This window comes from Cylas formicarius, unplaced genomic scaffold (genome assembly GCF_029955315.1).
Source record: "Cylas formicarius isolate icCylForm1 unplaced genomic scaffold, icCylForm1.1 PGA_scaffold_2__14_contigs__length_35257938, whole genome shotgun sequence".
Classification (NCBI taxonomy): Eukaryota; Metazoa; Arthropoda; class Insecta; order Coleoptera; family Brentidae; genus Cylas; species Cylas formicarius.
In genome coordinates, this window is record NW_026844319.1 from 24,628,367 (window position 1) to 24,650,202 (window position 21,836).

General features: G+C 34.2%; 2 protein-coding genes across 4 annotated transcripts; both read right to left on the bottom strand.

Moving 5' to 3' along the window:
• Positions 1-2,728: 2,728 nt before the first annotated feature.
• On the bottom strand, positions 2,729-7,060 carry LOC132698835 (AFG3-like protein 2). The gene is made up of 10 exons (XM_060665165.1): positions 6,866-7,060; positions 6,570-6,814; positions 6,299-6,442; positions 6,154-6,247; positions 5,800-6,101; positions 5,591-5,709; positions 5,353-5,534; positions 4,750-5,298; positions 3,899-4,219; positions 2,729-3,849 (listed from the first exon to the last, which is right to left on the bottom strand). Exons 1-10 carry the CDS (start codon positions 6,953-6,955, stop codon positions 3,565-3,567), a joined length of 2,331 nt encoding a protein of 776 aa, XP_060521148.1. The 5' UTR covers positions 6,956-7,060; the 3' UTR covers positions 2,729-3,564.
• A 209-nt stretch (positions 7,061-7,269) lies between these two features.
• On the bottom strand, positions 7,270-21,225 carry LOC132698836 (alpha-1,3-mannosyl-glycoprotein 4-beta-N-acetylglucosaminyltransferase B). Of its 3 annotated transcripts, none has more exons than XM_060665167.1 (12): positions 20,912-21,225; positions 16,341-16,662; positions 15,719-15,887; positions 15,562-15,608; positions 13,768-13,940; positions 13,570-13,707; positions 13,386-13,516; positions 12,097-12,204; positions 11,840-12,033; positions 11,648-11,790; positions 7,507-7,622; positions 7,270-7,406 (listed from the first exon to the last, which is right to left on the bottom strand). In XM_060665167.1, exons 1-12 carry the CDS (start codon positions 21,021-21,023, stop codon positions 7,374-7,376), a joined length of 1,686 nt encoding a protein of 561 aa, XP_060521150.1. In that variant the 5' UTR covers positions 21,024-21,225; the 3' UTR covers positions 7,270-7,373. The 3 variants fall into 3 exon arrangements, with proteins under 3 accessions (XP_060521150.1, XP_060521149.1, XP_060521151.1); XM_060665166.1 differs by having other exon boundaries at positions 20,858-21,225; XM_060665168.1 differs by lacking the exons at positions 7,270-7,406; positions 7,507-7,622 and having other exon boundaries at positions 11,651-11,790; positions 11,840-11,921; positions 11,977-12,033; positions 20,858-21,225.
• Positions 21,226-21,836: the final 611 nt, after the last annotated feature.

A 21,836-nucleotide genomic window follows, 5' to 3' on the forward strand; every position in this document is an offset into this window, starting at 1 on the left:
TGAATACGAACTACTATCTTTGATATTTAACCTCATTTAACAAACAGATGTCAAATAATACCGAAGATTCGTAGGTACCACACATAAACAAAATAATTGGCGACTGATATCAAACATATGTTCTAGGCGTAGGTAAATCTGGCTTCAATTCTGGAGACGTTAAATTTGTACTTTGCTTAAAAGCCACTCAGAGTTCACTGTACCATGCAAAAGCCCATTTTAAAGAATTAATGTCCCTCCTAACCGCCAGAGATAATTCGCCGAACCTGCCTAATAGTAACTATCTCTCCAAGTTACCAATATGAGATTGATATATTGGACGGCACAACAATGACCTTTATTCTAATTTAGATGTACAGAGTTCTAATAGTTGAAGTATTGTTCTTATTACAAAACCCAACGCTTTAGACACCGATAATACTAATTGCTCAATAAGTCTGAAATTGAAGGCAATCTCCAAGTCTTTAACTTCAGTTAATCGATTCAATACAGTTCCATTTATTACGTAATTAAATACATTTATGTTCAGCTTTCCACAGTAAGTAAGTACGTTACCCTTAGAAACAATTAAACCTAATCGATTAACCAGACACCATTCTGATATGACATTAATGTTATCCTGAAACAACAAGCAATCCTAGTTAATCATGCAATAGCTTTTAAATCGTCAGCAGATACAATTGAACTTACCAATGAGATCATCAATAGAATAGAATAAGAATTTATTAACCACATATTGTACAATAATAATACAATTGCAGTCTCTCAAGATATGGTAAAATTCAAAAACGAAATGTAAAAAGTATAAAGCTGTAAAAAAAGAACGTATTTTATAAATAACACATTGGTGAACAATAACAAATGTGAAGGTCAACAGCACTGACACGGAGTATGAAAATCGTACAGAAAGGGCAATATAGTGTGTTATGATTTAGTTTTTTTATTTTTATGGAATATTCGTCCATACTATAGAAACAATTTTTAATAAGCACTTTAATATTTGTTTTAAACACCTCAGAAGCCATATATCTGTACCTATTTGCAGCATATTGTTCACGTTAATGTTTAAAGAATTTTTGTATGATGTAACAAATCTGTGCTTTGGAACTCAAATACATTAGTATGTTTGTGAATTTCTAAAAGATTATGGAAAATATATAGGGCAGTGTCGTTATCTTATATTTTTTAAAATATGGAGTACAGTGTTCATTGTGCTTAGCCCCAGCAAGAATTCTTATAGTCCTTTTCTGTATCCTGAATATTTGAACAGCATTGTCAGAGTTTCCGCATAATTTTGTGCCATATGATATTTGGGAATGAAATAAAGCATAATGCACTGTCACTAGCGCATTTTAATCTAGGCTCTCCCTTATTTCTCTAAGGACGAATAAGCTGGAAGATAGTTTTCGCTTAAGAGATAAAATATGACCTTTCCAGTCAAGTCTACTATCAAGTGTAATGCCAAATAATTTAGCAGACTGCCGTTAGCCGTTGTTGTATTTATCTAGCGAAAAGAATATTTTTTGAGTTTTGTCCGTATTCAATTTCAAATATTTTTTTTTAAACCAATTGTTTGCATTGCTCTCTAGTTCCCCAATTATATTGTGCAGGTCATTCCAATTCGGACCATATAAGGTAAAACTGGCATCGTCCGCAAATAAAGCACATTTGACAGACCCCAAAAAACGGCGTAGATCCACAACACACACTATAAAAAATACAGGGCCGTACGGGCCCTTGGTGTACCCCACCGGATGCCAAAGAGGACTCTGGCCCCGCTGATTTCAAATGAACTTGTAATGAAATTTAATTGGTTGGGCATGAAGAAAAAGGAGAAATTTTCAAAATTAAAATTGGCCAAATTAATACTTGGTAAGTAGGTATTATGTTTTTTAATAATAAATAGGACGTAAATGTAATATAAATTAAGTATAAGAAATATAAATTAATAAAATATATGTTATGGCGATTGCTTAGTTGATACTTTTTTTAAGGAGTGATTGCTGGACCGAATTAAGATAAAACTGACTTTTTTGTAACCTATATAGATTACATATATTTTTACAATCCACTTTTTCTTCATGTTTTTTGAGCAGTTAAATTTAGGCATACAAAACTAAACTAATTTTAGATTCAAGTAAGCAATGATAGAGAACAAAATTATATTTTTAATTATATAGTTACTATATTTTTATAGTATATTTTTTTCTTAAAATGCATGCAAGAATCAGCCTCCAGAAACAAAGTATTAATTTTATTAATCACCTGCATAAAGTACAATTTTCACATTAAAATGGTTGTTTGGTTAATTCATGAAAACGTTTTTCCTATTTTTTAAAGCTTGTTTTCGTGGTGATAGTAGTTACCATCACGAGAAAAAAAAACTAGGAAAATTTTTAGGTTGACAAAAAATATTGCGTGAAAATAGGCCTTTACTGTCAAACTGAAAAGTCATATTTGTTCTAGTTTTTTTTTGCGCGCGATAGTACCTACTCTTCATAAAAAAGATCTTACCGATGAGAGTTTCATGAGTTTTGTATTTATTTTTTTTAATAAAATATAGATATATGAAACCTATGTTTCTCAAAACTAAAATATTTTCAGATGCGGATAAGAAGGTAAACACATCGCAAACATAACATTACATAACATTAACATTAATAAACAAGTGATTTAAAAAGTTTACCAAACGTGTTGCATACTATACTTTTTCTACGACCGTTATTTTTGAGTACATTTTCGCAAAACAACACGAATACTTTCACTGACATGGCCATCAGAATTGACAAACGCCAAAATTCAAAACGTGGGAAATATCTCCGAAAACATCCGATTGCTCCCAAACTCGTGCAGTAAAATCGCGGAAATGTCCGAAGTGGCTCGGATCCGTGCGAAACGAAACTGACGTGATAAAGTGACGCTTCCCGCATGATAGTTCGGGGTGTAATTAGGTATTTTACAGACAGGAGTAAAAAAATTATTTCTATGCTTTGTGGGCATCTACCTGTCAATATGAATGATGAACCGTTCATGGTTCACTGGTCTGTGACCATGTATATGTTTGACAAAATATGTACTCTGTGACTTCTCGACGTATTTCATTTAATCTAAGTGATTTACGTTCTGGGCGGTGGCGTTTTCAGTCTCCAAATATCAGTTATTTCATTCGAACCTCTGCGTTTGCCTGGTCATGGGCTACACAAGCCCCAAATGACACTAAGCATGAAAATGACGAAAACTCATTTTTTTATATTTTCCACACCCTGTATATCAAATCAAATATAAAGCATTTGTGGATCTACATTGATATACACTTTTTCTTTAAGGACCATCTTATTATGAAACATACTTTTTTGTAATTTTGGGGGTAGGGCCAAGCCCAAATTTCTAAATTAATAATCTAGTCGAGTCTATTAAACAAACTATTACTATTAAACTTACCTCATATTCTTATATAACCTTTGACCTTGTAAAATAACACTTTCACTGAACAAAACATATGTTTATTTTGATTTTACAGTTATTAACAAAAATACTTAGAAGTCGCAGTCTAGGAATTGTTAACTAAACGGGTGCCTTTGCGTCGGGCACGTCTTTATTTTTCTCTTTGTTCCACTCCTTCAGCCCTTCCGGCAAAGTGGTATCTTCCTCAAACGATCCCGTTCCTTCAACAAACTCTTCGTATGTCGATTTCTCTGGGAACGGTCTCTTGCCTAAAAGCTCAATCATATCATCCCGACTTATAATTTCCTGCTTTAAAAGTCTTTCTGCAACTTTCGCCACTTGATCCTTGCGTTCTGTCAGAAGTGTCCTCGTTCTTTCATGTGCGGATTCGATTAATTTCCTAACCTACAAATACTAAAAAATTCAAAAATTCAAATCTGAGTTCTTAGGTTACCTCTATGTCGATCAACTGGGCTGTCTCTTCAGAATAAGGTTTTTCAATCATCATTTCACCTTCACGGGGCATGTCAAAACTAACATTACCCACTTTGTCATTCATACCATAGTGGACGACCTGAGCATACGCACTTTGGGTAACTTTCTTAAGATCGTCTTGTGCCCCCGTCGTTATTCTACCGAAGAACAATTCCTCAGAAACTCTACCTCCAAGGGTCATACACATGCGATCAAACAACTGCTCTTTCGAGTATAAATATTGATCTTTTGGCAGATACTGAGCATATCCCAAACCTTTACCTCTGGGTATTATCGATACCTGGAAAAAAATATGTTTTTTTTATTAGAGAAGTTGGCTATTTTTATTTGCCAAAAATCAATTGATAGCAACTAACTTCCAAATAAATGAAGATAATCAATTTTGAACTTGTTGGGTAACTTCTTTTTGTCTGCGACCCTTATTGAGAAAAAAATTAAAATAATTTTTTGGTCTTCACTAGCTTCAATTACAATTTATACCGAAAAAAAGGGGAAAAAAGTTGGGATTTGATTACTATTTTCATTTTGACTATTTCACTTCCTTTCAAGTAGTCAAAAGTTCATATTATTTTAAACTGGGTTTACCATGTATTTCATTAATTTTGTTTTAATTTGTTGAGTTACTTTAGTTTTTTTATGTTGTTCTTACCTGCGACTTTGTGTAAACAATTTAAAAAATTTGGTGATGGTGATACTGACCAACAAGGACCTTTTTGAAACAGTTTTGTATTTTATAAATAAATATTTAATTTTCCTTCCCCCATATTTGCAGTATTTTTACAATTTTACACTTAAAACTTTCTGACCTACCTTTAAGAGAGGATCAGCAAACTCCAGAAACCAACCGGCCACAGCATGCCCAGCTTCATGGTATGCCACTGTCCTTTTCTCTTCAGGAGACAAAACATTAGTCTTCTTCTCCATGCCGGCCACAACCCTTTCAATAGCTTGCTCGAAATGTTTCATGATGATCATCTCGTTAAGATCCCTCGCTGCTATTAACGCAGCCTCGTTACAAACATTGGCAATATCGGCGCCGGTAAAGCCTGGGGTAAGTGCCGCCATTTTTCTGGCCAGATCAATCTTATCAAGACTAGTTTTGAGCGGGGCCAAATGCACCTTGAATATGCTCGCTCTGCCTTTAATGTCAGGGGCAGGGACAAAAATTTGCCTGTCGAATCGACCAGGTCGTAAAAGAGCTTTGTCCAGTATGTCAATTCTGTTGGTTGCGGCAAGGACAACGACATTTGTGGTGGTATTAAAACCGTCCATTTCCACCAATAATTGATTTAGTGTGTTCTCTTGTTCAGAATGGCCGCCAAAACTTCGACCACCTCGTTTTCTACCCACAGCGTCAATCTATAAATGGAAGTTATATAGGAAAGTAAAATCACGAAAATAAACCAGATGTACCTCATCTATGAATAAAATACAGGGCGCATGCTTTCGCGCCATTGCAAATAAATCACGAACGCGAGACGGCCCTACTCCAACAAACATTTCTAGAAATTCAGAACCAGAGACAGTTATAAAGGGCACATTTGCTTCTCCCGCAGTTGCCTTGGCCAGTAGAGTTTTACCTGTACCTGGTGGACCTAAAACCCAAAAAAGTATTACAAAAAAGATGTGTCAGTGAGAGGGTAAATCGTACCAGTTAGCATGGCCCCTTTAGGAATTTTGGCCCCTAACTCAATATACTGTTGAGGATTCTTCAAAAAGTTTACAAATTCCATTATTTCAATTTTTGCCTCCTCACATCCAGCTACATCCCTTCAAAAAAAAATTTAATATCTGTTTCCAGGAATCACATCTACTCCCACAGACTAACAGTACACCCACTTCAAAAACTATCAAACTTACTTAAATTTAACCCCAATTTCATTTGAATTAATCAATTTAGCAGTACTTTCCATTACTCCACCAAACAGACCACCCCTTTTGCCCTTGCGGCCGCCCATCATTTCTGCAGATCTCCTCATCATGTAAAAAAGAAAGCCAATGACCAGCAACGTGGGCAGTACTCCTGACAAACTGGCTGCTTCGAGTTCAGTCTTATAAATAACAGGCACAAAATTTGGAGGCTCCACATTCATTTCCATTTGCGCATTTTCTAGGTTACGTTCGAATGAGTCGACACTGCCTATGTTAAACCAAATAACATTCTGAAAATATTACTGCTTCAGTTATGCCGAGCGATATTTGGAGAAAACTTACTGCTCCATCAGCGGTAGTACCAGGTGTCAAACGAACTCTTACCCATTTCTTATTTACAACTTCCAATTTTTCAACAGCTCCACGGGCCAAATAACTGAAATAGTTCAACTTAGAGAAATATTAATTTGTTTCATAAACAACAAACTTATAAACAAATTCTTTCCAGCCAATTTCCTTATAACCCATCTCCCACATAGTCACAGTTGCTAGAAAAGCTACTGTTGCTGCAGCTCCTAGTAAATACCACTTATTTTGGTCATTGTCACTAAATGGTTTTCCACCACCACTTCTAAAATTTAAAACAGACACATTAAAACTGCTTCTGTTTATATAGATTTGGATGAACAAGAATTAGGGAGAGTTGCCTCATTAAATCTGTTAAACAAAGCAGGATGGTTATCTCAAACTAGATATACCTGCTGCCTGAACCACCAAAAACACCAAAAGACCACTGATCTTGAGGTTTAGAAGTGGGTGGTGGCCTGCTAGGTGGTAATTCTTTTTCTGCTTTGCTTTCTTTGCTTTCAGCTTCTTTACCTTCACCTTTAGCATTTTTGGGAACTGACTTGCCTTCTTTAAAATACTTTTCAAACCCTTTCGGCGGCTTCTGACAAAACAACCGCCACTCCTTTAGTATAAGTTGTTTGAATAAAGTGTTACTCTACAACCATAAGTGCAATTTTATAGAAAAAATAGTGTGGTGCAATACTACCTTTGGCAATATATGTCTATTATAGCGGGTTATAGTGTTCCATACTAAATTTTCCAATTTCCTGCCACTATTAAAGAGTCGATATGCCATTTCAAAAAATAAATGATTAAATGATTAATTATTTATTTTATAAAATCACATAACGTTAGACTTATTTGTCGTTTGCCGAAGTTGGTTAAGTTCATACTGCTCATGGGTCACAGATCATACACTTGTCACACACACATACACTATGTCATGGATCCTTGATTATTGGGTTAAATTCTAACCATGGAACAAGTAAATGAAACTGCAGAATACATTTTTCAAAACCAGAACAGAAGAGCAATGACGTCAAACTTTTTTTAAATTTCGTCCAATAACTTTCTCGGGATACTCAAATATAGTCAAACTCATTCTTGGAATTACATTCGTTTATTAACGTGTTTTAAGCACATATGTACATAACAAACAAACTGCTTTTTACAATATTAAACAAAATCTGATCCCTGTAATTCTCCTTCATCCATCAACTAGGCGCGGAGTCTTCTTGAATATCAATCTAAAAAGGAAAAAGTTATAGGTATTAAGAAATATCAAATTACCGTAACTTCCTTCATAAACTACAAATTCAAATTGTTTTTTTTTATAAATATACTAACCTCACTTAAAATAGCCCAATTATCACTATCAGAATGTACATACAACCTTATGGATTGTATTTTCCCTAAGCTGTTGTCAACAGACCCTCTAGCGATACCAGAACCATCAAAGTCCCCTACAAACAAAAACTAAATAAATATTTCCTCCAAAGCTTTCAAATAATCGTTAAACTCGACCCTGTCCGACCCAAATACCCACGTAAAAAAGGCATGATGCCAAAGATTTAGAAGCTGAAAAGTGGGTACATGACAATTTCTAAAAATACTAATAGGACTGTGATAATTATCGTAGTTAGTTAATAAAGCTGCATACATTGAACACGTTGAAGACAATTTTAAAACGCTGTCATTGTTTTACTCCTAATGAACGTTTCGAATGTTGTCAACAATCACCAGTAATCAATCAGAAGCAAGAGAGGGTAACGATTTTAACCCACAGTAAGTCACTCGATAAATAGAAAAGTGTTTGAACGCTATTAAACATCCCAATTTTGTATCTAGTATCCAGAAAATAACATTTTCAAAAAAGGTGGCTAGTTCTGAAAATATTGTTTTTATCTTTTCCGTCCAGATTTCAACTTTTTCACTTGATGCAATTGCTGTTAAAATTTTGGCTCCTGATTAGATTAATATTAGTTTATTTTTTTATTTTTTTTTATTAATTAACATTATATTATTAAATGCAAAAAATAAGATGAAAAAAAAATGCAGAATATATTTTGATACACGTTTTGCAAAATGGAAATTATTGATCGTGAGTCAAAGACAAAAAGTCAGATAACAAATATATTGACACCATTCGACAGAGTTGATAAGATATACCTAAAGATAAAGGATGGCGGAGTTGTGGCTGTAAACTCAGTATTTTTGCATTGGTCCTCTACCATATGTAGAAGTTTTCGGATGAATATTAAGCAGAAAGATACACGGTGATTCATGGCAGGACTGTAGGTTAGACGTTTATGGAAAACCAAAATGTAGGGTCGTTCTAAAAGTTTGGTGGTTTAGAGAAGCGATTATAATCCATCGATTTTCAGCGAAGCGACGTTGCGTCTTCTTCGAAAAAATAGCAACTTCTTAGAAAAAATAAAGAAAATAATTAAAGCTATTAAAGATATAATAAAAAAAATGAGAACGATACTACTTCTCGTTTTCATAAATGTCTAATCTACATTGCACCTTGAACCACCGTATATAAATTTCAAAAATTAAAAGAAAATTCTAATCTCAAAAACTAGCAAAAAAAATCTTAATTTCTTTAAGGAGTGCTTTACACAGACTGGATTTAATTTTAGCATCAAGGACAGGAATAGTATCGGATAAGATTCAGGTAGGAATAAAGATGTAATGTTTATTGCAAGTATAATTTAACCAGTTTTTAAAACAATACGCTACGTAAACATTTCTAGGCATTTTTCTAAATTTGGCTTGGTTTTCTCCTCTTCGACGTCCAAAATGATAAAATTTTGAACACGAATTTTAAAAATCTAGGAACGCATACAAGGTTTATTTTAGAGACGTCTGGACGTTTTTGTTTTTTATTTTGTTATGTAAAAGGCAGCTCGCCATGGAAATATTTTCCATTTTTTTTCTCTCTTTACCATGTAATTCTGTTTCACCAAGTATTGGCATTACGATTATTGAGGTTAAAAATTCAATGAATGCTCTAAATATTAACCACCTAAGTTATAATTAATTAATATGCGGCGGTTGATTGATTTTTTAATTACTTTTTTTGTTATTACATTTTGATTAAGTTATTTTTCACCTTGCGGCTAATTAAAAATAAAACCTGAGATTATTCATGGTCGTTTCTGCACTGTTTCGCAAGCAACTGAATTATTTTTCAAAATATAAGTTCAAAATCAAATAAGTTCTCGAGATATTGACCTAGCATTTAATTCAATCCTTTGCATTCTCAAATGTCTTAAAGTAAAAAAATTTACCATCGCTGCTTTTATGACGGCGCATCCAAACATGGGGAAGTGGAAATTGCCTCTCCTGCTTCTTTCCCCATACTTATTCCAAGATATTGAAAATTGTATTTATGATTTGATCAGAAATTAGTTCGAAGGTAAAAATTACAGGTGACTGATGAGAGGCTAATTTATTATGATTTCTATTAATATCCCTAAGTACTAAAATTAAATCTAATCTGCATATTCTGATGCAAAAAAAAACAACCCCTGTAGCCCTTTTCGTTATGGATACACCGCACATCCATCAGCGAATCCAGAAACAACCGCAAATGAACGAACGAGGTAAGTTTTCTACTGAATTTGACTAATTGGAAGACTTTTTTCAGATGAATGTAGACGCGGAATTAATGTTTGAATGTCTATTATACATCAACGCATTCTACTACCCAGTATTTGCGTCTGCAGATTTCATTATGGTGATCGCAAAGTTTAATAGTGAATTTAAGGTGACCCCTAATATCGAAAAGGACGGAGTAATATGCTTCGCCAGGCTTTTTTCGGAGTTTTTCAAGCTGATTATATTTTACAAATGGAGAGAAAAGCGAAGAGGTGAGCACCTGGAACCACTTCAATCAAATAGTTGTTTATTATTGTTTTTTCAGCTTTGGTGACAGTCGTGGCTCTCTTGTTGACTAGCGTATCAATAGCGACCATTTTATATACATTTATCCTTCAGAATCCCGTGCTGAAGCTAGAAAACGTACTGTGTTCGATATCGATAATGCTTACTACCTCCGAAATGCTTTTCGGCATTTTATATTTTTTACCGTGTTTCAAAAAAGTCGAATTTTACTAAATATAAGGGTGTCTAAATCCCACACAACACTTTTTGCAAAATCAGCAAAATCCCCAAAAGCAGCGACAGTAGCACCAATCCATTCTGAAAGATTTAAGAGTTATTGGAACTAAACGGTGCCAAACAACCGATAAGTACCACGACATCAAATCAAACCTACTGCAATAAATTAGGGAGCAACAATAAAAAATACTTCCTCACTTTAACTTTACAATAACCAACCTTGGACTGACCGTTCGTCAATTGGGAAAATTTCAGTTAGAAATTACAATTTTTACGGCAATATTTTCTCAAAATTTATTGAGCACTTGTTCAGCTGCGCTCCGCGGGTTTAACAAGCTTTTGTTGCATAATATGCAAATACGACTTTTAAGACACGATATATGTCATAAAAATATAAATAAGTAACCAGTTAGGTTAGGTATAATCCTAGAAAAGTATTGCGTTCACATCCAACTGGAGACTTCCTTCTTACTTCTCATCCATATTGAGTATACATTTTGATAAAAATGCGTCGTTCATTTTTAATTTGTTAAAACCTTGTAAGCTAACTAAACCTTTCAACTAAAAGTATTTCATAGTAAAATTCATTTTTCTTGATATCAGTACATACAAAGTTTTTAAATCTTAGTAATTTACAATTATTATTTAAGAATGCGAATACTTATTAGAATAAAAAAATCGTGTTACTTCAAAATTTGAATTAAATTGATAGCATACCAGTAAAACGTGAAAATGTCCAAACCCCGCAAATTTAAATTTATGATTGTTTGAAAGCCTCTGGAGTGAGGATCGTTAACATAACTCGTTAAAATAATTTGAATTATTGTTATTGAATGACTTAAAAAAACAACCTGTTTTTAAAATATCGATATCTCATTTGACCCATAAAATGAGGTGATATTGGACACCGAAAATTCGCACAGAAAATGTAAGTTGTACAGAAAACAGGAAGCACTTATTTGTTTAGTTAATAAAATAAACTTACGAGCAGAGTAATAAAATGGTGGTAAATTTGATTAATCTGGCGAAAACGAAATCAATGTAACATTTTATTTAACGGATTTCAGGTAGACATTTCAGATTACATAAGCTAATAACAAGACTAATGAAATTATTAAAATACATATAGGGTGTTAAATTGAAAAAGCAAAAGTTTAGTTTATGCAGCAAAATTTCGTTTCTGAAAAAAACTGACTACGCCACTGGATCCTACGTAAAAAAATCCTATCTCGACCAGTTTTCACCTTTTCGATAAGTTCACACATAACCGAATTAGAATCTAAGATACTTATATATAAAACGTTCAAAAATGGGACACACTTTATAACTTTTCAAACTCTGAAATAACATTTTTTGAACTCACCTACAATTACGTAACCATCCCCCGTCAGATTAGATGAAATGGTGGCCATTAAAGCTGTAGGGATCTCAACGGGAAGCACTTCGACAGTCGTGTTGTAGAATTTGTCTGATGGGTGCTCCACGTTGCCGCTTTTAAAAAGAAACCTACAAATACGCTTTAATACCTGGTGCTTTTTTGATTCTGCCACCTCACTTTTTAACGGCTATAGGGGTGGAGAATTTAAAAATTAATTGGTCTCCGATTTGGGGCAGCAATCCCCAGAAGAACGTCTCCCCTAGATAAGCCCTTTTTAAAGAATACTGTTTATAATGCTTAATTCCCGATATTACCTCCGCTTCGGGGTTGTTGTGCGGGAAAAACAGCGCTACTTTTCCGAACTGTTTATCCTACGAAATACGTATATTTATTTAGACAGGATTGAAACCAAGAGTAAACGCCTTTGCTCTCACCTTAAGTTTCTGCACTTTTCCTTTCAAGGACGAATGCGTGCCAATGTGTTGAAACAACGACGGCTTGTAATGAATCCACACCTTCGCCTTTTCGCGCTTGCAACTGTCCTAAAATAGTAAGAAATAACAATAATAACAATAATAATAATAATAATAATAATAATAATAATAATAATAATAATAATAATAATAATAATATTAATGATAATAATAATAATAATAATAATAATAGTATATCCAATAACCAATATTACTGGTTCAAATGCAATTCAGAAAAGATTCCTGTCATTCAGTCTCCAAACTAGATTGTTTTATATACCACGTGTCCAAAAACTATGAAAACGGTTGTGTTGGTGCAAATTGAAAAATTTGTAACGCTGAATCGATATAAAATAAACTGGTAGCGGACAGTATTTTGGCGACAAATTTGCGTTAACGTTCGGGTTATAGCTCAGTTTCTCAGCCTAAGTAGAAGAACGCGGCACATATTAGAACAAGAGTTCACTCTACCTTCTGCTAATGGCTCCTCTGGTGATCTCGCGGTCCCTAGGTGTTTCGCTTTTTGATATTTTCCGGGCAATTAACGGGTCACGGACAGCGGTACCGGACTCGTGCGAATTATTCGAGAATATATGGCCGACAGATGCTCCTGTGTGATGGCGCTGCTGTAGCCGCGCGAGAAGGGGCTCATGAAAGTGATATGGCCGTTTGTTTTTCGCGGAGAAATATTTTATTTTAAATGTATCAAATGAAACTAATCAGTATAGAAATCTTTGCACGAACAGGTGGAATATCAAAAAACGACTTTAAATATTTAATAAAAAACTGTTCAATAATAACAAACACGGGGGCCACTCCAACTCACTGGCAACGGGAAGGGGTCTTTGAACTTTGAAATTTTACATGGAGACCCGATAATTTTTGGACACATGGTATAATGTTGAGCATTCCAAATACTACAAGAAGTACAGCGCACATAAACGGAGGAAGCGAAGGAATCACTCGGACGACATTAACTTAAAGAATAATAATAATTATAATAATTATTAAATAATAATTTATAATAAAATAAATTAATAAATGTTATAAATACAATAGTAACTTAAAAAAAACTGTTTGTATTGATATTTGAATGCGCTCCCTAATAATTTTTTTGAAGTTTTCAGTATATTGTTAAACAAAAAAAAAATATGTAGGAACGAAATCAAAAATGAAGGAGAATGATTGGTAATAGTAATTATATGAAACAACAGAGCTGAGTATAAAGCGCCTAGCACTTTCCTACTTACATAATTTTTTTCCCAGTTGCAAAGCTTGGTATAAATCAAATTATCCAAGAGCCAATCGACTGGCTTGTCGTTGTAGAACATTTGAAAGAATTGGATCAACCAAGGAAGCTCCGCGCTTTTGAACATTTTACCTGAAAAAATAACTGATATAATTAAGTTCAACTCGATCCGACGTATCCCGTACCGATAAATCCCAACTGACAAAAATCCAAAACGAACCAATTTTCTTTTCGACTTGTTCTGTCGAATGCGAATTTTTTCATCTCCGACACGTAGGATTCTTTCGCCAATATGTCGTCTTCTAATTGAACATAAAATGTACCTACGAAGGATACGATGCTAAGCAATTCGCAAAATCAATCTAGAAAAGTCGGTACAGTACCTTTTGGTTGAGAATAGGCCATTAGGAAAGCGTAATCTAAATTTTGTTTGGACCTCCACCGTACCCTTTCGGGAGGGTCGCCTAAAGTAATCCTTAATTTATCTAAATCCGGATAGTACGAAGCTGATGGTGCTATTACTTCTAATAAACCTGATTCTACGGATGCAGGAAACCTAGTGATAAGCAAATCAACTGGATGTCTCTGAAAGGCGTATCGATTCACCAAAGCAGGCTCAGCCCAAAATAAACCGATTTAACGAAACTTATCTTAGCCTAAAAGTTGGTATTAACTAAGGTTCAGGTTGTAACATTCGCACACCTCGAACCAATGAACTGGATCTATGCAAAAGAAAATGGCAAATTTTATTTAGAATAAGGCGGGTAGTAATAGAGATTGATTTATTTATCATACTACACGTTAATACTAATGACAGAAAACTGTACCAAGAATATTAGGAAGTGTAATAAACATCTTCTAAAATGGAAAATTCTTGTGTTGCATCTACTTAATTAACTCATCCAGTTATTACGGTAATTAAAATATGTAAATATATGATTATAGAAATAAAATGTAATGAAAATTATTGAACTGAACTAAATGATCTCTATTTTGGTAAAATCTGATCAATAAATTTTTGACAAATTTATATAAGCTTATTTTGTTATTATTTAAAGAAAACGTTGTATGATCATCAAATGACTATATAAAGCAATCCCCATTGCCGTCTTTTTCAATTACAAAATTGTTGAGATAATGTGTAAAAGCGCAATTTCTTGTAATGTTGTTCCGTTCTTATTCTCAATTTTTAGACTAAGGGAAGAAAGTCTTTAGTTTAGTGTTAGTTAGTCTTGCTAGTATTTGTTAGTCAGTTAGTAAAATCTACTGATTTTAAGCTGCCCCTGATGAAACGCTTTTAGAGTCCGGCAGATAAGAGTATTTGTGGCCTTATTTTTAAAATAAAAATTAAGCCAATCGACATTTTGCCTATGATAAATTATGTATACGATTAGATCTATACTGTCCTATTTTCTAATGCGTCGAACTCTACTGACCTTTTAGAGACACCCTATACAAGGTGATCCGCAATGAATGCGCCAAAAACTATACCTAGATTGAAGTCGTAGAAATGATTAGGTAGAGTTCTCCAAACTATATACCGTTTTTATGACATTATTCGGTTTTTAACTTTGGAAATTTTTATGAAGATCTAACAGCAAGCTTACCTCGATTGGGTTTCTCTTTGCAACTCTCAATAAATTGACTCGCAATTCCACAATTACTTTCTTCGATACTTTGTGCATACAAATGCACAAATCGGACGGATTTGTGTAGTTTCATAGGTGAGATTCCTCGATGATTACTAGTCTTAGTTTTAAATCCTATTCTTAAAATACTACAACAGTGACACGGAACAGTTGTTGTCGGCTAACATCTTAAATACGGAACCTGGCTTGTGGTAGACGTGCTGACAAGAATGGTCCCTTCCGTTTTACAACATACCACAAAAGGTTGTAAAAACGGTACATATATCGGAGAACTCTAATTCCCGCTATTTTAGAACGTTTAAATTACATGATTGAACTCTGTAAAAAACTAGTTGTAGCATAAAACAGCGAAGTCATATCACACAAAGTATAGTAGTTAATGTTACTCCCCATCCCCAAAATCTCTCAAATCCCAAATAACAATTCGAGAATTAAAATTTAGCACCACCATAATTTTTTATCTAGGTTTGTTTTCTTTCGCATTTAATCCGGACCACCATGCATAAACCAAAATTATCAAAAACTTACCTTAATTCCAATTCTTTGGCTACTTGAATAATGTACTCCAAATCAGTCTAAAAATTGCAATTCAGCTTTTAATAAATAACGTTCCATTAATTAACTGGTCGTTTCATTAAGGGTCAAGGGTTTTTGAAAACATAAAATTCGTAACAAATATTTCTACCTCAGCAATGAAAACAACGATAAGTGAATCGCTGGCCTCTTCAGGGGTTATCCCGTTGATGAGACTGTTTAAGGTATCTATCAAATACGTCTGCTTATCTCTTTTGACTGTCGGAATGCCCAACACCATGGACACCCCTGTTCGCCCTTTAGACATCACATATGCCAACCTAAAAGCAGACATCTATACTTTATGGGTAATTCAGACTCTGGTAGAGTATTTTATTGGATTTGGGGCTTTTTTGACAAGCATGTAGAGTATATTGTTCAAAAGACTATAAAGAACCTTCGCTTTATTTTACAGACAATTAATTACATAAAACATTTAATCTTAAATATATTGACTTGTAATGTACATGATGACCATATTGTAAAAGGAAAAACTTGTTACTAAAGTATTGACAAAATCAATATGAACAAACTTTGTAAAATTACATTATACTTTAAAAATATTTCGTGAATGATTTAGAATATTTCTTTATAATACAGCGTATCGTTAATGTACTTAACTTTATAGGGGTTAAGAATTTCTTGAAAAAACAAGCGCACGTCGAACAAATGAAACATCACTTTGTTATTCTTGCTATGGTCCTTTTAACGAAAGAAAAGCAATTAGCAATAACCTGAGACTGGAAGAATGGTCCAACAGATGCGGCATGAAATCATACGAACTAGGTAACTTTATGGAGCTGGTCTGATTCAGTCCCTGCGCAGCGTTCATACCGGACATGTTCTTCAAAAGCTGCCGTATTTCGGGCTTCAAGTCCGACGTGACGCTAGTGATAGTGTGGTTAGAACCGCCGTAGTTCATAGCCAAATCCAAATCGCATTGATGAATGAACTGCTGCAAGTCCGCCTGTCGGGCCCGATATATAGAATCGAGGTACTGAAATTTCACTTGAAGCTCGGCTAAGTTTTGTATAACCATCTGTTCCGAGCCGACATCTAGAAAACAATTACATATTTGTCGTTGGGCTCAGATGGGGTTTTCGTAAAACGGCATATAATATTTCATCAAAAAGTTGCCAGATTTAGATTCGCCTAAACTTTTCGTAAAAGCATTAGATGTTTTTATTTTTCGGCAAGACAAAAAGGGGAGCCCTCCAAAATATATGGTGACGGCAAACATATACAGGCTGCAGCGCACCGACCAGATACTAAAGCCGCTACATACGATCAGGCAGTTCGAAATGAAGAGTCCTTCCAACAGGCCTGCCGAATCGTGTATATGTTCCGGTTGAACTGAACAGTCTTAACTGACAGTTCGACCGGAACTGGAACACGTCCAGACGACTGGTCTTCAGGCGGACTGTTCAGTTAGAACTGACAGGCCTGCCGACTCGTGTACATGTTCCGGTCGAACTGAAAAGTCTTAACTGACAATTCGACCGGAACTGGAACACGTTCAGGCGACTGGTCTTCAGGTGGACTGTGCAGTTCGAACTGACAGGCCTGCCGGATCGTGTGTAGCCGGTTTAAGTCAGATCTACGGCTTCGTGTAATTAATTGTGATTTTGTTTGGTAAATTGTCAAAGCAGAACTGGATAATTATTGACAAATCATGGCTAAATTGGTTCCACAAGTGATTGTATTACATGCACCTTCTATAATTAATCCATAATTTGTAACAAAATTACAAGCATTTTGGTTTAAAAAAATTGCCAAAAAGATTTTTTTACATACCAATTTAAACATTTTGCTCGAGAATATTTTGTACTCTTATTAGGTGCCTCGGTTAACGCTGGTTTGTTATAACGCGCATTTTTTTAAATTGAATGTCTTTCCCATAACAAATTCTCTTGTTATTATATTACGTAGAAAAAGGCATCAGTGGTCAAAAAACTTAATGAAATTGGTTTGAAGACCAAAATAGAATAAGTGAGTAAAGTAAGTAAAGATAATATATTTTTGGCAGCGTATCATATCTTATCTTATCTTTTTCATGACAATTTTGAAAAGTTGTTTTAATAAGTTTTCCATAAAATCAAGAGACAAACATTTTAAAACTATTCACAATTGTACAAGATGTTTCATAAAAGCGTATATATGGCTGTACATGTTACGATCCCCCATGAAATGCTTGTATGACACCGTGAAACTTTAATCGATATATACAATAAATTGACAGAAGAAAGAAGGAAACCATCACCGACATGCTATGAGACATGATTAGGACAAACCTGGAAACTCTGATAGGGGTGCAAATAGAACACTACAACTTTAAACACACATGCATCAGTCCAGTGAGGAATAATTACACTTAAAAGTCGTAGTTCTAAATGAGGATACAAAAAACAAACTGGGCAGAGGGTGTCCCTCCTTGTCTTGTTAATTTTATAGTGGTTTTAATTTGTGTATGACGTTAGTGTTAAGTGGTTAGTTACATTTAAACAAACTCTCTTTACTTTTTTTATGTTTTATTTATCATTGTTTAAGACTGTTATGGTACTGCATATTTTTATTAATAAATGCGCGAATAACTGAAAATGATTATTTTAGGATTGCTACTACGGGAAACGTTATCTCATTCCCTAGTTCCAACTAAATATCTACGAGTTGGCATCGCTGTCCAAGTTTGCTTTCTAGGTGAAGTAATAACGGAAATGATCGTCAATAAATTATTATTGCATGAAACGCAGGAACATAATCTCCCCATATACAGAGTTGGCATTTTTCTCCAAATTTATTTGAGTCGTTAATGGGAGGTAAATTTAATTCTATCGGTGTCACATTTTTTTACCCTTACGGTTTTTTTCTAACACAAAAAATGTAAATATAAACATCGATATAATAATGTATTCTTCCCATATCTAAAAGGAATTTTAGACATTGTTCTTATGCGATCATCCTTGATTTTTCGTTATTTAACTTTATCCGATCAAGACGTATACTTTACCAGATTGGAACAGCCTCGTACGTGTAAATTATTTCGGGTCTAATTATTTTTACAAATCACTTGATGTATAAATAACTAAACTACATATTATATTCAAGGACATTTTTCAACAATTCTAGTTAAATTCAATGTTCGTCGATATTGTGTTTATTGCATTAGTGCTAAGGAGGTAGATACAGATCATTAGACCCGGAGCAAGTTTGTCAAGACTTTAGTAACAAAGTACATTAATTCCCATTCCCAAATTTATTGTTAATCAGATTTATACAAAATTTCTCACCATATACAATCGTTCGTTATATATAAATTTCGAAAATAAATATATTTTTTCTAAGAATTTTGTTAAAAATACCATTTTCATTTGTGTGGAATTCTGTTCGATATTTTCGAACATCAGGTTCAATTGGAATATCATTTTTTGTGGGCACGTGCAATACGAATTGACATGAGTAAGATTTATCAACAGATTATAAGGCTAATAAAATGGTTATCTTCAAAGTGCTAATCTCAGATGGCGTAATTTCAACCGCTAATCGCCGGGCCCGAAACAAAAAGTCTGACTAATAACATGAGGCCGGGGATAACGCTAATTGTGAAGATATTTAATTGTTTTTTTTTAGAAACTTGAATGCAATAGATCGGTTTTTGGCAGTTTAAACTTTGAACCGATATTTTACAGTTTCTAAAAATCAGAAAGGATGATCCTGGTAAATCGTACTCTGGTAAGCACAGGAAAATGCAGTTAATAGATTCTAGATTTTTGTAGTTGCAGTGATCATTCATTTTTGAAAAAACGTGACGTGCTCCACTAGCACTACTACTACTATTACTACTACTACTACTACTACTACTACTACTACTACTACTACTACTACTACTACTAATACTACACTACTACTACTACACTACTACTACTACTTCTCTGGAGTAAACGTATTTAAAGAAACTATTCAAGTATACTTTTAAAGAAATCCACACTGTTATCAAATACAAAACGACACGATCCGAGTTGCAAAGCAACGAAAAGTTGGTTTTCCTTGATTGTTTATAAGTTTCATATTACGAATCGCAAAATACGTAAAAAATTAAATAATGGTGCAGGTAAGTTGGATACACATACGCTCGAATCCTAAAAATCCTGATTAAAGGAAATGAAATCTTAAAAGAATAAAAACCTTTTAGGCATTGTATTTAACTATACATTCCCACCTCCAAGTTACACTGGTGATTCTCGTAAACACCATCTATTTTTTTTGTTACTAGGGTCCATTCTAAATTGCACAACCGGCTTCATTACTCTCCGATTAAATACTAGCAACGTGAAATCAAATTAGAATCCGAGTCAAGTAAAATATTTTAATTTAGCCACAAATTGGTTTCTATGTTATATTTAATAGTATTTAAGTTCTTTTGGTTATCTATTAATATGTTATTATTTAGAAACCATGTTTCAATCTGCTTAACTTTTGCAGTATTTATGCAGCACATCAACTGTTATCAATAAAAATTTTCCATCAATCGCGTGTTTTTACGTACATGTTTAAGAGAACCTTCAGTTTCGAACAGAAAAATAATGTTTTAACAACGGACCACATTAGCACGTCATGGAAAGACAAAGTAGTGTAAAAAAAATAATTAAAATGACTTAGGTTCTCCAAAAATGATTGTAAAATATGCTAATCTGAAGTAAGTTCAAGTTTAATAAATTTAAAGTCAGCTTCGTTAACAATTATGGGGAGCCACTTCCGATGTTTCCGATTATTTGGAAACGTTTTTGGTGGATTTTTGCCACTATGCTATTGACATTTTTTGACGTCACACCTCCCTCATTGAATGATTAATGATGTTTTGCAAAAATGTACCCAACAATTAATAGTCGTTTCTTCAACAACAAGCCCAGTTTTTGTTAAGTTATTTGGAATTTTTGTTGTTGTGTTGTTGCAGTTGTTGTACTTGCAGATGCAGTAGCCACGGTAAGGAATATGCATAATCGCTATAAGACTTGTGGAGTAGCGAAAGATGTTTTAGTCCTGATGAAGAGGTTTCAGTCAGATTTTCTTCTGCAAATGATCCCGTTGAGAGCGTTAGAAATTTTGTAAACATTAGAATTTAACGTTTTTGACCAAATTTAAAATAAATTAATAAAAGTCCAATCAAAATGTAACGTTTCACATATTAGAACCGCGATATCAAAGATTAAAAATCTGACAATCGGGCAACACTGCGATACATGTGGATACTTACTCCCGGTCGGTCTAGACCCAAAACAATCTTTTCCCAACCCGTCAAATAACCAACCTGGCATGGAAAACAAGACGAATGCGCAAAACGGAATAAAGAACGAAAACGCCAGCAATAAAATGCAATTCCTTTTCCTTAGCGGGAGCGAGGTAAAATTCACGACGGACATGTCTCGCGCGGCGTCACATGCGAGTTTAAAACTGGCCAACGAATGTTATCGTTGTGCCGCAATTCCCTCGATGAAGTGATAATATACGGTTTCGTATCGCGATATATTCATAGATGAAGATAAATTCGATTAAAAGGGTCGCACACAACGACGCGCGATGCATTGAACGAAGTGGCAGCAACGATGCCACTCCCAAACGCAACCGTCGTCCGACTAAAGTCGAATGAATACAGAGAAGAACCATTTGCCAGTGTCCGAGAATAAAACGCGCACGCGACGTTGTCGCTATTCTTTTACTGTAGAAGTCAATATTGTTAAAATTTACTTAGTAGTCCCTGTATGGGTATAGTACATTTCACAATCTAAGAAAGTAACCTGTCCTCTGTATAAGGTGCAATAAAAAACATTTAATGACTTCAGAAATAACAGGGTCGAACTATTAAAATTTTCATTAGTGTCTTTTAAAAAGACAAAAAGTGTCTTCCTAAAGCTAATGGAAGGAGGCAATAAAAGATAAAGATTGAAGGAGATGTCAGTCTTAACGCGTAGCCCTGAGAATACAGTTTAAAAATTTTGAACAGCACTAAAAAAAAAAGAACACTTAATTGTTCCACTACAACGTTTGGGATTTTCCAAGGAGTAAAAAAGTAATTTCCCCATAATTCGCAGGAATTCCTTGAAATTTTTACTAAAATCCTTTATATTCTTCATGGAATTCTTTTATTCTGTAGAACATAATTCTTTTGAGGTTTACCCCACGCCATTTTAATTCGGCAGGGCCTACACAGATTCAGAACAGAATGGCTTGAAAAT